This window comes from Polistes canadensis, unplaced genomic scaffold (assembly GCF_001313835.1).
Source record: "Polistes canadensis isolate GaletaPanama2010 unplaced genomic scaffold, ASM131383v1 scaffold_28, whole genome shotgun sequence".
Lineage (NCBI taxonomy): Eukaryota > Metazoa > Arthropoda > Insecta > Hymenoptera > Vespidae > Polistes > Polistes canadensis.
In genome coordinates, this window is record NW_014569575.1 from 562,246 (window position 1) to 578,946 (window position 16,701).

The 16,701-nt window shown below is 31.6% G+C and overlaps 3 protein-coding genes across 8 annotated transcripts; all 3 read left to right on the forward strand.

Moving 5' to 3' along the window:
* The first annotated feature begins 828 nt into the window (after positions 1–828).
* Positions 829–9,799, forward strand: LOC106784021 (protein son of sevenless). Of its 5 annotated transcripts, none has more exons than XM_014743102.1 (18): positions 829–1,223; positions 1,828–2,091; positions 2,202–2,285; positions 2,372–2,454; positions 3,994–4,144; positions 4,225–4,433; positions 4,513–4,696; positions 4,798–5,636; positions 5,716–5,908; positions 5,991–6,227; positions 6,321–6,476; positions 6,551–6,733; positions 6,821–6,938; positions 7,018–7,307; positions 7,399–7,630; positions 7,711–8,018; positions 8,089–8,344; positions 8,437–9,799. In XM_014743102.1, exons 1-18 carry the CDS (start codon positions 1,116–1,118, stop codon positions 8,526–8,528), a joined length of 3,987 nt encoding a protein of 1,328 aa, XP_014598588.1. In that variant the 5' UTR covers positions 829–1,115; the 3' UTR covers positions 8,529–9,799. The 5 variants fall into 5 exon arrangements, with proteins under 5 accessions (XP_014598588.1, XP_014598586.1, XP_014598587.1 ...); XM_014743100.1 differs by having other exon boundaries at positions 2,372–2,452; positions 3,995–4,144; positions 7,681–8,018; XM_014743101.1 differs by having other exon boundaries at positions 2,372–2,452; positions 3,995–4,144; positions 7,693–8,018.
* A 636-nt stretch (positions 9,800–10,435) lies between these two features.
* Positions 10,436–14,319, forward strand: LOC106783987 (histone deacetylase complex subunit SAP130). Its single transcript, XM_014743027.1, has 10 exons — positions 10,436–10,643; positions 10,822–11,140; positions 11,222–11,466; positions 11,564–11,918; positions 12,003–12,206; positions 12,278–12,668; positions 12,773–12,919; positions 13,076–13,513; positions 13,605–13,798; positions 13,899–14,319. Exons 2-10 carry the CDS (start codon positions 10,832–10,834, stop codon positions 14,145–14,147), a joined length of 2,532 nt encoding a protein of 843 aa, XP_014598513.1. The 5' UTR covers positions 10,436–10,643; positions 10,822–10,831; the 3' UTR covers positions 14,148–14,319.
* Positions 14,124–16,620, forward strand: LOC106783988 (dynein assembly factor 3, axonemal). 2 transcript variants are annotated; one of them, XM_014743028.1, is made up of 7 exons: positions 14,124–14,209; positions 14,738–15,038; positions 15,122–15,311; positions 15,384–15,554; positions 15,705–15,887; positions 15,957–16,188; positions 16,259–16,620. In XM_014743028.1, the coding sequence occupies exons 2-7, from the start codon at positions 14,795–14,797 to the stop codon at positions 16,556–16,558; spliced, it is 1,320 nt and encodes a 439-aa protein (XP_014598514.1). In that variant the 5' UTR covers positions 14,124–14,209; positions 14,738–14,794; the 3' UTR covers positions 16,559–16,620. The 2 variants fall into 2 exon arrangements, with proteins under 2 accessions (XP_014598514.1, XP_014598516.1); XM_014743030.1 differs by lacking the exon at positions 14,124–14,209 and adding an exon at positions 14,384–14,681.
* Positions 16,621–16,701: the final 81 nt, after the last annotated feature.

The window sequence follows — 16,701 nt, forward strand, 5'->3', positions numbered from 1 at the left end:
CTTTTCTTTGCCTTCTATCGTTTTAACATTTTCACGTTACGAGCACGAATGTCGAACTGATTCTATAAAGATTGTGGAACAAACTGAGAATTATAAACGACATTGTTTATATACTAAAAATAAACATCAAAGATGACTACAAAAGTTACAAAACATACCTTATTCAACCAACATTTCGTGGTGTTTATTATCGTCGCATGCGAATATGTCGATAAATCTTCATTGTTTCTAACAATATTCTAGCTATTTAATTATCTATTGTGATTAAACTAGAAAAAATAATTAATAAACGCGAAACTAACGATAAACGTCATATAAATATTCCGAAATCGCGCTAACGAGAACTGACGCGCCATCATGCGGATAACCAAAGTAACCAAGTCGATTCGAGTTCTCTCGATAACTCTCGATATCTCGTCCGGTCTCGCTAAAGAAAATCGCTAATATCGCGATATCGATCGAACTACCGTGTGTGGCAAGTCGCGCCGCGCCATGGTAGTAGCTTTGGGTAGAGACGTTAGTGGTACCGCAAGTATACATTGGAATCTAATAAAGGACAATTTCTGGCCGAATTTTCGGCTCTGAAAGATGCGCGAGTGTGAGAACTCGACGACTCTCGGGTTTGCCTCGGGGATGTTTCCTATGCGAATAAAAAGTACGAGGGACGTGGGAGAGGCGCGAAAATACGATCGAGTGGCTTAGCTATCATCGTTTACTCACAGAAAGCGAGAAAAAAAAAGAGAGAGGGAGAGCGAGAAAGAACGAAATCGAGAGAAAGAGAGAGACAGACAGACAGAGAAAGAGAGAGAACGAAATAGAGAGAAAGAGAAAGAAGAGAAAGAGAGAGATAGAGAGAGAGAGAGAGAGAGAGAGAGAGAGAGAGAGAGAGTGAGTAAACGAAAGAGAGAGAAGAATAAAAAGAGAGGTATGATGTCTGCGCCCTGAGTAACGGACAGACGGACAGACAGAGACGTTTATGTCAAGTTTTTGTGCCTCTTGACGATGTTCTTTATAAATTCGGAGAACTCTCCGGAGCGTGTTCTTTAAGGTGGTTATGTGATTGTAATTGTTAGTTCGGATGCCGTTGATAGTTTCTGTCCTAACAGAACGGTGAAATGTTTTCATCGCCGGCGTCGGTGGTGGGCGAGCCGTCAGGCTACGACTTTCTGAAGGAGGAGAACGCCGCCAAGTGGAAAGGAGTGTTTGTCAATTCCCTTAGAAAGGTAAATTCATTGTTACGTTATCAAAGCACGACAAAACTAACGATCACATTGTCCATCATACGTTTCTCATTTCCAAAACTTTCCGATAATCTTTACAAGAGCGACGACGATCGATCAATCGAGCCACCCTTCCTCTCTGTCTTTTTCTTTCCCTCTCTCTCTCTCTCTCTTTTTTTCTCTCTTTCTTTCTCTTTTTTTCTTTCTCTCTCTCTCTCTCTTGCTCTCTTTTTCTCACTGTCTACGATGTTTAAATGCTCGTACTACTTTCTTCCGCGTTCGATCGAATTTATTAATCGTCAATGTATTGGCAAATTTCTTAGCCAAACTTAACGTCGAATATTCTTCAATTACGCAATAGATTATTTGCAATATATTGGAAGGAAGAAACAGGAAAGATGTAGATTAGAAATATGCAATTAGAATATTAAACCCACCTCTAATTAGAACTTTTACAATCAATGGTTTAAAATTTTTCAATGAACATGTGAAAGTTGTTATTTTATTGACTAATTTTCCTTTCATTAAAGATATCCTATATATTAGATTCTAATAATGTTCTTCAGTAAGCATACATATGTCAATGTTGTCGTTATCATTTTGATAGGTATTGGAACAAGTACATCCTAGTCTTGAAGCACGCCAAGATGCCTTAGACTATGTTGAAAGTTTAATATTAAAAATGCTGGGCATGCTTTGTGGTCATCCACCTCCGCACACACCACAAGATGTAGAAGAAAGAGTAAGAAGAACATTTCCGACTCCCATCGACAGATGGGCATTGCGAGATGCTAAGGATGCCTTAGAGAAAGGAAAAAAGAAGTCACCGTTAGTTCTTCCTGTTGATAAAATTCATCAACTGCTGCAGAAAGTAAGCAGCAATATGAATAATAGGTTTATAGACCCGTTATGGACGCATTAGTCGTCAACAACCAAAAGATTTATTCATACCCACATTAGTTCTTTAATATACATTTGTAGGAAGTCTTGCAGCACAAAATTGACTTACAAGTTAGTCTTTTTGTGGTAGGAGTTTTGGAATATATATCGGCAGATATTTTAAAGGTTAGTATTAGTATTACGAACTATTATTTTCATTTCAAATAATAACACATAGGTATTTGAGATACTTCAAATTCTTTTCTTTTCAGTTAGCTGGAAATTATGTTAAGAATATACGTCATGTGGAGATCTCTTGCGAGGATATAAGGGTTGCTATGTACGCAGACATGGTAATATATCATTTGTTCAAGATATATATACTTAAGCCTGCATTGTCCTTTTGTCCATGCACATTTTTTATTAACATACATAACATATTTTGCTACAACAAAACCAAGTCGCGTATGCATAATTTTTATTATTTCTGCACAACGCTTTTTCTTTTTAAATGTCACAGCCTTGCAAACAGATATATATATACTAAAAATAATTCAGTATAGTTTAAAAGTACTTATTTTCCTTTTTTCTTTTTCTTTTTTTTTACGTCATATTTAATTAAAATTGTACTTACAGCTATGTGTTTATTCACTACTTAGTATAGTAGAATATAACTTTGAATTATATTGCCTGCCTTTTAATTCACTCTTACGTATTATTCTTGAAACTTATAGGCAATTTCATATTTCTTCCTTTTTAATTTATTTCATTTATTTAATCAAATCATTAGTAAGTTAAACATAATTTTGCTAGTAATAGCAGTTACAGAAATTGTTAATTTATTTATTAATTAAGTGATTTTTTTAAATATCTGTAAGTAATTTATACCAAATACATCTATTACTAGCAATAATTAAAATAGTTTTTGCTGCATTGTCAAATCTAAAATTTATTATTGGATAGAATTGAATGGTCACAGATTTATTGTGGCTGCATATCTTTTTTGCTTAATTACATGCTTACCACTAACATATAACAAAATCAACGGTGTTCATTCTTCGCTCATGCTGTTCTAGGTGGTACGTACCTGCAATCCTTTAGCAAAAAAAAAAAGATATATGGAAAGTGTTATATGTATTGAATAATTTATAAGAAATTTCTATTTGCTTTACGTATTGTCTTTTTCTTTTGTTTTGGAAATTGAACTATACAAAATAATATTATAATCTTTTTTTATTTTTGATATGCGGTAGTAGATTTGTTCTCATTATTTTCATTTTCATAAATTATATTATATAGAATTTTCTTTTATCTTTATTCAATATCTTAATCAATAAAAGTTATATACTTTATAATGTACTAAGTGTATTAAGTGTAATCATAGAAAGTATATTAAATCATTATGATACGATATTGTATAGAATATGTAATTTTTATATAGTAATATTATGTATATAGAATCTGTAAATTCATTATAAATTTGATTACAATAATTTAATAATAATGAATGTGGTCAATAAAAATACATTATGTATGCATGAAATATAATATAAACATACTTGAGGTAAATTTTATAAACATTTTTCTTAATAGCATGAATTATTTCTACATATGCATACAATATATATATTTTGTTTCAATTTACATTTCTTTTTTATATAAATTCTGCACAAAATTAAACATAATATTCGTAGATTTGACACATATACTTGCTTGCAATACCACTACTTAATGTAAAATATTATCTTTGGTAATAGAATATATATGTGTACATAATAGAATACTATATTAGTAACTATTTTATATTATATTATTAAATTTTCAAAATTTGAAAAATATACCATTGAAAAATTTAAATAATATTAAAATATAAAGAAATATTTTGTTATCGACAGGTACTGATGGATATGTTTTTTCAAGATGATTGTTCAGAAAGTCCGCAAAGCGGATTAGGTGCAGTTGTCTCTCAAACATACGAAGAATCTGTTAGAGACCTTATACACGATGAACGTCATTATTTGCGTGATCTTCACATGATCATAAAGGTATAACAATGTCAAAATTAATTTTGATTATTTAATAAGTAAAAAATTAGTACAATAATAACAAAGTTTGCTTAATCTAGGTATTTCGTGAAGAAATTGCCAAGCTTGCACAAGATAAAAGTGAACTTGAAACGCTTTTTAGTAATATTATGGATATATATGAAGTCACTGTTACATTACTTGGTAGTTTAGAAGATATAATGGAAATTACAGAAGAAAAACAAACTCCTACCGTTGGATCATGTTTTGAAGAATTGGCTGAAGCTGCCGAGTTTGATGTATATATAAAGTATGTTATTTATCGATAGTTATGCCATATAATATGTCAATAGAAAATAATACATTATTGTACATTTGTTTTCTACCAGGTACGCAAAAGATATTAATAGTTCAGCTAGTAAAGAAGTTTTAACAAATTTATTATTAAGACCAGAAGCTAATGCAGCATTAAGAGCAGCAGGACATGGTTTCAAAGAAGCTGTTAAATACTATTTGCCAAAACTTTTATTGCAACCTGTGTGGCATTGTTTTTTGTACTTTGATTATATAAAAGTATATTTTTTAAATTGATAAATTACTGATTATTTTTATATTTAAATAAGTTATATTATTAATATTAATTATTCTCCATATTGTGTTATTTTCTTATTCAGGTATTACAGAAACGAACACCCAACACAGAAGATGGTGAAACATTAGAACAAGTGCAAGGACTACTAAGGCCATTACAAATGGAATTAATGCAGTCAGTTGCAAGTCTTCCAAAAAAAGATACTGGTCTACGAATGCAAAGTCGTGCTAGAAGACAAGCAGCATTGGAGAAGATTAGTGAATTACAAAAAACTGTTGATGGGTGGGATCAGAGAGATGTTGGGCAATGTTGCAATGAATTTATAAGGGAAGATACATTAGGAAAAGTAGGTAGTAATGGTCGGAGATTAACAGAAAGGAAAGCCCTTTTATTCGATGGATTATTGGTATTATGTAAGCCCAGTGGAGGTAAAAGAGTCAGTGTCACTGTTGCTGTCGGTGTTGGTGTGGTTCATCCAACACATCCAGGTGAACTTCGTTTAAAAGAAAGATTCTTCATTAGAAAAGTTGACATCATAGACAGAGAAGATACCGAGGAATTAAAAAATGCCTTTGAGATAGCACCAAGGGACCATCCTAACGTTATACTCGTTGCCAAATCCGCCGAAGATAAAAACAATTGGATGGCTGATTTAGTTATGTTAAATACTAAAAGTATGTTAGAACGAACTTTGGATAGTATCCTCTTGGATGAAGAGAGGAAACATCCTTTGAAATTACCTCCGCCACATTTGTATAAATTCGCTGAACAAGATAGTTCAGAAAATATTGTTTTGGAAGCTAGAGAAAATGGTGGGGTGCCATTAATTAAAGGTGCAATATTGGTCAAATTGGTAGAAAGATTAACTTACCACATATATGCTGATCCTGCTTTTGTACGTACATTCCTTACTACTTATAGGTAAATATTCCTCATTTATTTCTTCTATTTGATTTCATAGACATTTATTATTTTATTTTACACGTATCAATATTTACAGGAGTTTTTGCTCACCTCAAGAATTATTGACATTATTAATAGAAAGATTTGATATACCAGATCCTTCATTAGTTTATGGTGATGATGAAAAACCTTCTGGCTGTAAGACCACAGCTAGAGAAGATTGGAAAAGATATAGGAAAGAATTTTGTCAACCTGTACAATTTAGGGTTTTAAATGTTTTAAGGCATTGGGTGAGTAAATAAAATATATGTAAATATCATTTCTTTTAAATGTATACGTATATATAATATTAGTTACATTAATATTTTATAGGTGGATCATCATTTTTATGATTTCGAACGTGATAGGAATCTTCTGGAAAGATTGCAAACGTTTTTAGATACTGTAAGTGGTAAATCAATGAGAAAATGGGTTGATTCGGTTATAAAAATTGTACAAAGAAAATGTGAGCCGTCTGAACAACGGCCAATAACCTTTAGTTTTGAACGATCTCCTCCACCTATTGAGTGGCATCTAAAAGTTCCTGAAGAGGAATGGGGTATACTTACAGTAAGCATCAACATAATTAAATGTAATGCGTGTATCCACATTATTTTTTTTTTGTCTATAGATACAGTTAAATAACAAATACTTTGATTTCAGTTACACCCCATTGAATTAGCAAGGCAGTTGACACTTTTAGAATTTGAATTGTATAGAACTGTAAAACCTTCTGAGTTAGTAGGATCAGTATGGACTAAAAAGGATAAAGAAAAGACATCACCAAACTTATTGAAAATGATCAAACATACGACAAATGTAAGAGATGCTTAATACATATAATTTTGCAAAATTTTGCAAAACAATATATTGTATGTTCTGTTACTTCATAGTTTACTAGATGGCTTGATAAAACGATAGTAGAGGCAGAAAATCTTGAAGAAAGAGTAGCAATTGTTTCACGAGCAATCGAAGTTATGATGGTGTTGCAAGATCTTAATAATTTTAATGGTGTATTAGCCATTGTTAGTGCTATGGGATCTGCATCTGTATTTAGGTTAAAATTTACTTTTCAAGTAAGTTTAAATTATTAAATATATGTAATTTTTCATGTTTGCTTTTTGTACTATACCGAATATTTTATATATATTTTTTTTTTTTAGCAAATACCTGCGAGATTAGAAAAAGCACTTGAAGAGGCACGAGAATTAAATAACGACCATTTTAAAAAGTATCAAGAAAAATTAAGATCGATAAACCCTCCTTGTGTACCCTTTTTTGGTAAGGAAATATATCTGACATTAATTGATTTTATATAATTTTTATAAACTTCTTACTAATTAAATATTTTTATATATAGGTATGTATTTGACTAATATTTTACATATTGAAGAAGGAAATCCCGATTATCTTCCGGGAAGTCCAGAATTAATAAATTTTAGTAAACGACGGAAAGTCGCGGAAATAACTGGAGAAATTCAGCAATACCAAAATCAACCATATTGTCTTTCGGTAGAACCTAAAATACGACAGTTCATTGAGAACTTATGCCCATTCGATCCAAATATGAAAGATGCAGATATTAGTAATTACTTATTTAATAAAAGCTTAGAAGTAGAACCCAGAGGATGCAGACAACCACCCAGAGTTGTAAGTTCGTTTATATCAAATATATTTTTATAACGAATACATTTTTCAATGTAAAAATCAATGAATTATATTTTTATGTATTTAATATTAGCCTCGCAAATGGCCGGATTTAAATTTGAAATCACCGGGTATTAAAGCAAGAAGTTTGAGTGGTAAATTACCTGCTCCTCTTCAAGCAGCATCAAGTGTAAGATTACACGATCCACTACCTGAGGTACCACCACCTCCACCACCAGAATTACCCGAGACACCACCACATACATCACAGGTTGCAATTCCACATACAGGGGACCACAGCGTGTTTGCGCCTGTATTATTAGGAGGTTTGTATTTAAAATAAAATAAATTAATTTATTATATGGATTGTATGTAGCTTTTTATACAGGTATAGGTCAACCTCCAGGTTCACCAGGTCCACTTAGTATGTCAGGACTCTCAGTCAATTCGCCGAGTAGTAGTCCACAAATGGGATCACCAGGGCATCTTCCAACGACGCATCATCAATCGCAAATTACTCACTTTGGATTTAATTCTGGTACTATCGGCGTTATGGGAGCTTTGACAGGATTGTCATCGTCTAGTGGAAGTCCAGGTGCTATAATGCCTCCGCCTCCTTCTCCTAGCCATATGCCTCTTAATCAACCACCACCACCCTTGCCACCTAGATCTCACAGAAGGCGGGAAAGCTCAATAAGTGAATCACCTCAGCAGGTAATTATAAGAATTTTTTTTTTAAATCAATTTTTTGTATATATTATTTATTTATAAATTATAATAACAGGCACGACAAGCACCAAATGCACCTATACTTCCTCCAAGAGATGGCACTTCACCACCACCATTACCACCAAGAAGAGACTTGCCTTTAACGACATTGCCACCAAGACTTCCAACTACGTTGAATCCTAGCACTTCGGCGTTATTAACTAGGCGAAATTCAACATTAGAAAATACATGTTCGTCAAACGCTCACCCACGTCGACATATGTCTTTTAATGGGCCTAGTCCTACAAAGCTTCCCCCTACACAACCTAATGGTAATAATGACTTATAAATTCCCAAATTATTTTATTTAGATGCATGAAAATTTCTTAATAGCAATTGATTTTTACGATGTATGGATTTTTAGGGTCTGTGACTCCAAGACTACCACCAAAACCTTTACCAGGACGTCCACCAACAACCATGTTTAATTTCAATGCTCCTCCTGGACCTAGTTAAGTGTTACTCTTTCTTATCTTCTTCCTTAATAAAAGAAAAACAAACATTTTCGGAAATCGATTTCTAGTCCACTCAGAAAGCTAGGTAAAGCCAAAGGTTTTACTAGCTCAGATCGACTGACTGTAAATAACATTGCTTCGAAACTTGTATGTCATTTTCTATTGAATGGGTGTATATCGAGTATAGTATTAATACATTTATCACGATACCCTTAACATTCAATAATATGTACGTGGTAAATGAATTATAAAGTGCAGAAGACTTAGTAAATATCTTTGCAAGAGATGGCTCTTACGTGATGAGATGCTAGTTACATTCCTTACAGCAATTCATCTTTTAATGGTGTCTATGACACCATATTCATTCAAAGTTTATTTTTTGAGATAATACAGACTGTTGTGACTTGTACAATATATTTTTAGATATTTTTTTAATAAGCAGGTACACATAATCAATAGATGTAAGGTTGTATATTCCATCATGAAAGGATACTTTTATTAATATAATATTTCTTAACACAAGTGAAACTTCTAAGCCTCTCGTATTAAAAACTTATGCATAACATTGTGCACTATTATCAAAGAACAAATTTGTCAGATCGATAGTGGTCATTCCTAAATTTTTTTTAATTATTCATTAAGACATCATAGATTTTCAAATACTTTTAACAAAAAAAACAATGATTTTAAACTTGGACGCAAATATAAACGCATCGGTTCTTTCTATTTCTTCATCGATCTTCGTGAAATTATATTTAATCCTTATGCGCATATGAATGAAAATCTTTCTTTTAATTTGAGGAATGCAAGATACATTTCATCGCAGTTGCCAGTTCTTTAAAAATTCTATTTCATATCTCAGAAATGTGTTTATCTTCATTATAATTTAGTCATGCTACGTGTATTACGATCTTACTGAATGGACTATATTCGATTTCGGTTGCACAATAATTTCTTTTTTTCTTCTAATTCCTCTCTATCCCTCAACACAACTGTGATACACTTAAACGTGGGTATGTACGTTATGTAACTAGGCATTTAGGTTTTAAAGAATCCGATGCAAAAAATGTGCAGTATCGAATGAATCATAGGCCAATATACATATATATAATGATATACGTATAAAATGAATCAATAGTAAAGATGAGTACATAATATGTACATGTATAATATTATAAATATATTCTATAATAGTTATTGTGTAATAATGTCGACTATAAGATGGAAAAATGAAATATTGAAATTATATAAAATAAAGATTATATTGTGTAGCATTTCGCATATATTTTATCCTTATTATTTGTTCATTAAATAAATATACACATGTAATATATGTAATATTTATTATAGATAAGCTATTTGTTAAGAATATTTAACATTCCTGGTTTTATGATGACTTAAACCGATATTAAATAATAATGCCTTTATTTAAATATTGGGTAACTAAAAAAATACATGGTAATTGTTAAATAATATTAATTCGATATCTCAGTACACGTAAATCTCGTAATAATTTTAAATAAATAAATGATACATTCACATTGAAATTATCGTTGCAATCATAATTTCGCGCGCAAAATCCAGATCTTATTTCACTTCCGGTTTAAACTTTAACATCGTTTATATGTTGAATTAACGAATGTTTATCAAACAATATGACACGATTATAATATCAAATGTGTATTTTATTTAATTTAATGTTAAATTTATTGTTATTATTTATTAGTCAATCTATTATTTATAATTTCATAGTTTGTGTCCAATTAAAATCACTGATCTTATTACTATGCAATACCGTAATCCAATCACACCATAAACATCATCACACAATAAAATAAGAAAAAAGCAATACAAACATCTAAAACTTAAATTCCCCTACATGGAATCTCCAATGGATATAGATAGGACGTTTATATGTTTCCAGTTGCAGTGTACCTACACTGCAATATGCTTACATTAGGCGCTACAAACTTTTGTAGCAAATGCGCGAGTTCTTTGCCATTTGTTAAATGTTATTTTTCGCGTAACGTCAATGAAAAAGAATTATTTACAATATGTAGTGTGTATGCGTTTAAATATCTCTGTAATGAAATTATTACCTTATATTTATACACAGGTATACACCCTTTTCTTAAATTCTTTTTATGCAACATTAACTGCTGTCAGATTAAAATATTTTAAAAATAACGTTTGATTTTCTTCATACAATATTTTTAATGATTTTATTATTTAAAACAATCATTTTTTTACTTTTATTAAAATATGCAATTTATTATTAATATGCACTCTCTTAGCGAAGCAGCTATGAATACAAATTTAAGTTCTACGGATGGTGGCGGTGATAAACGTTTGCCTGAGAATACCGTGCAAACTTTAGCGCAAAACTTAACTACAATGCAAAATATACAAAGCATACAGAATGTACAAAGTGTAGTTCAAAGTAATATACAAAGTATACAGCCTATGCAAACTATTGTTGGAACAGTTGGGACTCCTACTAGCCTTGTTGGTAAATCTGTATCATTGGACATTAATCCTAAATTATCTCTGATGAAGCCTGTTATTCCATCTGGTGCAACGTCCAATGCGGAAACAAATAAGATCACAACGACGGTAAATTTGTTCATTCATATTTAAATGTCTATTAATCGAGTTAAGTAAATGGTTACATTGACATTTATGTTTATTTTACAGCTTTGTTCAGTGGGTTCTACGGTAAGAATTATATCGCCAAGTATGTTGAATGCAGTAGAACGTCAAAATCAACAACAAGCTCAACAGTTAACTCAACAGAGCCAACAAATTACTAGTATGCCAGCAACGTATCATGTACCTAGAGGACCAGCAGCAGTTGCAAATATTGCTGCTCCAAGATCAACAGTTGCTACACCTATTGTTAGAGCTAACACTGGTCAAGCTGTACCCACTACAAGAGCAGGGTATGTGTCTATTTTTAAATTTCATGTTTATGTATGTACTAACTTTCAATAGTTATTAATGATATTTTATAAAATATGATATATTTTTATTCCTTAGAATAAGTACAACAGTATCAAATCCTCAATGGCAACCTAAAGCAACTTCGGTTGTATATGCACAACCACAACGACACCCAACACCTCCTGTTAGTAGAGTATCTACAAGACCTCCATCTGCTGTTTACAGTGGACAACAACCTAGATTAATAACTCAAACCAATCAAGGAAGATCTGTACAGGCCACTATGGTTACTGGAGTTCCTGGTACTCCGTCCAGATTAATAGCACCCATTCTACAAACAAGTAATAGTATTACACGACTTCCAGTTGCACAAAACAGACCTCCAGCTACTCAAGTAGCAAATGTTTCGCAAACATCACAAACTGGAAGAGCATCGACGCAAGCTATTCAAGTAAACTTTTTAAGTGAAATTTTTCATAATAATATCTGACTTTAAACAATAATTATAATTAAATAAAAATATTGATTATTTTAGCCTAATCAGACAAGCAGATCTCTCAGTACAACAGGTACAGTAAACCGTATAGCTGTATCTGCACCAGTAGTAGGAACAACAAGCAGAATAGGTGGAACAGCTTCTGTTAGTGTCCAACCAACATTGAGCCGACAGTTATCCATTAATACAACAGCTGGTCCATCAGCTGGTACTGTCAGTCGTATCGTAATCCCACAGCAACAGGTAAAATTTTAATAGAATTTTATTGTTAAATAAAATAAAATAAAATAAAAATGGAATATATATTTTTATAGGTGCAACAGCAGCAGGGAACAGCGCGTGTTGTTCAAACAGTAACTCCTTTATCAAGTCTTAATGCAGTTTCACGTGTTATTACAACAACAGCAAATACATCCAATGTCACAAGATTACCACAAACTACAACTACTGTTACAAGAATAACTGGAATGTCTTTGCATCCATTACCTTTGGCTCCAGCAAGAACTGCATCAACGCCAGTAAAAACTGCACAAGCACAAAATATTGGGCAAGCGGTACAGATAAAACAACCTGTTCAACAATCAGGACTTCGTTACTCTTCAACAAATACTACCAATTCAACTTCTAATCCTCCTCAGTCAGTTCAAGGTCAATACTTGCATCCACCTCATACTACTACTACCTATTATTCTTTGGAGACTGGTGGTTAGTGTTACGAAATATTACTAGTTTTATTAAATAATAGCCTACAATTGCACTTTGTTTAATGATAAAATAATTTTAAAATATTTCTTTTTAATTACACATAGGTACATACTCTCAGTATCGACAGGCTTCGGTACAACCTGTAAGATTACTTGTTGAGCCAGGATATGATGAACCACACAGTAAACCTAATGCATCTCCAAGACCAAGCATACTTAGGAAAAGAGATCATGATACTTCTCCTATTAAGGGTATTTTTATAAGAATATTGAACTTTATTGAGCATTAATAATAAATTTTATACCCGATTATATTATATTATACCTTATAAATATTTTTATATTTTTTATTTGTACAGATAATTTTTTATTTACTTAAATCATCTATAATAACTTTTTAATTCTCAGGTGCAGCTAAAAATCTAGTTCCCGTTCTTACTTCCTTACCATCAGTACCATCAACATCCAGTCCTCCTGGTTCTCCAAGGGATCAAGATGGTGGTGGTTGTCAAAGTTCAGGATCAACTACTGTTTCAGCTACTTCATCTCCTGGTCTTGATGAAGACCCGGAACAATCAAGGATAACAATTAATCCAACAATAGAAATGTCACCAAGGAAGAAACCTCGTAAACAACAATTAACAGGTGTTGAATTAACAGAGCCTAGATGTACGGAAGAAGAAATGCAATTTATTACGGAGGAAAAAGTAAAGAAAGAAATAAAAGACGATTTGAAAGACAAAACAACTGACAAAAGACATATGTCTAATGTTCAACGAGATATGAAATCTCCTCCTATACACCTAATACCTATTACTGGACGAATACGACCACCAAGCTTATTAGGTTTGCAAATAAAGCATAAATTATCAAGTTCCATAATAATCGATCTAATTATCAAATAATGTAGCTGTAATGTTAATGATTTATATTAAAGGTTCTTCTTGGACAAATAGATGGAGTGGTAGACTTCATCATTACAGGAGACCTAGTGAGGTACGACCGCGTGAAGAAAGGAGACCCTCAGTAGCAGAATTGGCACAGCAGAAACATGTTCTACAAAAATTAAATGGTTGGAAAGTGTATCATATTACAGCACAAATGGATGACATTGCTGAGCTTGAAAATCAGGTAAATGTTTTATTTAACTCTGGATTCGATATATTATATAATTACAATTAAAAATTACTTCTTCTCTATTTACTTAAATTCCTATCATCTTTATATTTAGGTATATGAAAAATTAAAAACGACATTGACATTACTTGAGTCTCAACAGACTATTAAAAGTAAGCAAGATGATGGACTTGAACGTATAAACGAACTCATTAAAGGAAATATGCAACGTAGTAGTTTTATCAGCGATGGAATGAACGAAGCACGCGCGCAATTAATTTCTATTTTTCAACACAAAGAACCTATCACGGATATTTTACAGCGTTGTGGAAATAAGCGTGCTCAAAAAAAGAGAGATAAATGAGCTATTAATGTTGATCAAATTAGGAAAAAAGGAGCACTTTAAGAAACCTCTGTACACATAAGGTTCGAAAGGGAGTTATTTTTATCTGTGTCACAGAATCTACATTATAGAAGTAAAATAATAAATGGTTTTATAAGTCTAATTGACATAATTGTCGCTAATATGTTTATAATTTTATTATAAAAAAAAATATCTCATGTTTTTATTTTAATACAGTACTTCTTAATCCTCCAACTTGCTTAAAAATTTCGTCTATATTTTATATTCTCACTCCAATGAATTAACACTAACGAAATAGACAACTTATAAAAACAGGAAAAATATGGGCTTTATGTATGTGATATTGAAAGAAACAAGTAAACTTTTTGTTATATGATAAAAAGAAAAAAAGGGATTAAAAACTGGAGTTATGAAAATAAAAAATAAAAATACGCCCGCGCTAATAAAAAATTAATGTACGCGTGCGCATGAAAAAACGCGCGCGAAATTTTCATATGTATTTTTCTCTATGGCAACTAGAAATTGTCAATTTTGGTTCGTATCCATAACAGTAATAGTCCTTATTACCATACATTTATACTGCATTTTAGGGCATCGTGTGTATTGAAAGAAAGTAGTGAAAAACCCCGGAAAAATAAAAATTAAAAATGTGGTGGGGATATAGTGCTCCATTAGACTTACAATGTGAAATTGAGGAAAAGGATGATACATCTAAAAAATCTCTTGAGGTATTGATCATAGGTGCTTCCGATGCAAGACATATTGTAAAGACATTAGCGTCCTCTTATAAACACTCTGATCGTACTATAATTTATCATATAATTGAACCAACGATGGAACAAATTGCTAGATCAATACTTTTATTAAGCACTTGTTTGGATAAAGACTTAGGTATGTATATGTCCAATCTTAGAAGTATCTCATAATAGCAATTATGAAAATATTATGTGAAAGATTGTGTGAATATACTTAAGGACTCCAAGAAGCAACTCGATATTACTTGGAAATAATGGGAAATACGCTTTTAAGACCTGCTACCGCTAAATATTTGGCAAAACATTCGAAATTATTAGCAGATACTGTAACTCAAACCATTGATTGTCCTTGGCTAAATCTGGAAAAGCTTAAACATAAGGACAGAGATCAGTTAGAATGGATATTTAAGTGAGTCCTTTACTTTTTGAGCTTTAAAGATACTATGATATTCATCGTTATATTAAACCTATCTGATGAAAGATTTTGGGAACGTGCTACGCGTGAAGGTGTTCCAATTGTGGATTATTGGGACAGAAGAATTAGAAAGTCATTAAAAACACGATACGACTACAGAGATGGAGTTTTTGATTGGGACTATCACATGATATTAAAACCAAGAGGTCATATGAATTTAACCATACATGAATATAGGTACGTCTGACCAGAACAATTACTTTCATGTAAAATATATCCGATAGATAGATAAATAAATAAATAAATAAATAAATAAATAAATAAATATTATGATGCGAATCAAAGAATAAGTACATGCAATTATATTTGACTTTATCTGTGAATCAGATTTTGGAGAAATAATGGAATAGCGTTCACTTGGATAGAGGGTGAACCTGCTAGAAGTAATCCGACACTTTTAAATAATATTGTTCCTCTTGGAGAAGGATTTTTGCATTATGCTTATTTAGGGGATATAACTAATGGACCCTTTTTTACATGGGCTTTAAATGAAGATAAAGAAAATAATGTGTAAGATATAATTATCAAATCTATTTTTAATTGATTTCCATTCTGATAATACAAATTTTCATTGCATAGAAAGCTCAGAGCGACTGATATAGCGGAAAGGGAGATAATGCGTGTTATTCATGAAATTAGAACGAAGGAACCTTTTTGCGAAGAACTCGTTGCTGCACATAGAGATCAGTCTATCTTAAACGGTATAATAATAACAGAAATGCCAAGTTCTGATATAGAATATGAATCATGGGTTAAATGTGATAAGTACAAAAAACAAAGCGTTCCTTGGATATCTATTCCTAATACAAAGGTATAAAATACAAGAAAGGATGACTATTTTAAATGCTAAAAGTAAACATCTGAAACGATGTTACTTTCAGGTTTTATTTCACCCATTGTCAACATTGGAATTATTTAAAAATAGAACAGAGTATAAAGAGAAGTTTGATGCAATTTGGGTAGCACATAATATGACTAAACAATTACCAAATGTAGTACCATCGTTGAAAAAAAAAGGACATATATTAATCGAATTACGTAAATACCTAAGTGAATTACGTAAAGAGGACTTGGATAGTTTTACCCAAGAATTAAAGAATATTACGCAAGGATGTGGGCTGAGAGAATTAAAAAAGTTTAATTCCGAAAGTCATACTACAGCAACATTTTGCAATAATTAATAATAGTTGTAATAAAATATTTCCTAACCTAAATCATAAGTTACATAAAAAAAAAAATGAATATAACGATTAGTCTAAACATATCTCTACTTTTTTTTTTTTTTTTTTTTTATTCACAGTAATAATAAAACATTTATTAGGTA

Coding starts and splice junctions, on each gene's coding strand:
- LOC106784021 (XM_014743100.1), top strand. CDS start 1,116: ATGTTTTCATCGCCGGCGTCGGTGGTGGGCGAGCCGTCAGGCTACGAC. Junction 2,286..2,371: donor TATCGGCAGATATTTTAAAG/GTTAGTATTAGT, acceptor TTTTCTTTTCAG/TTAGCTGGAAATTATGTTAA. Junction 7,631..7,680: donor TGCGCCTGTATTATTAGGAG/GTTTGTATTTAA, acceptor GATTGTATGTAG/CTTTTTATACAGGTATAGGT.
- LOC106783987 (XM_014743027.1), top strand. CDS start 10,832: ATGAATACAAATTTAAGTTCTACGGATGGTGGCGGTGATAAACGTTTG. Junction 11,467..11,563: donor GTACCCACTACAAGAGCAGG/GTATGTGTCTAT, acceptor TTTATTCCTTAG/AATAAGTACAACAGTATCAA. Junction 13,514..13,604: donor ACGACCACCAAGCTTATTAG/GTTTGCAAATAA, acceptor TTTATATTAAAG/GTTCTTCTTGGACAAATAGA.
- LOC106783988 (XM_014743028.1), top strand. CDS start 14,795: ATGTGGTGGGGATATAGTGCTCCATTAGACTTACAATGTGAAATTGAG. Junction 15,312..15,383: donor CAGTTAGAATGGATATTTAA/GTGAGTCCTTTA, acceptor ATCTGATGAAAG/ATTTTGGGAACGTGCTACGC. Junction 16,189..16,258: donor TATCTATTCCTAATACAAAG/GTATAAAATACA, acceptor TGTTACTTTCAG/GTTTTATTTCACCCATTGTC.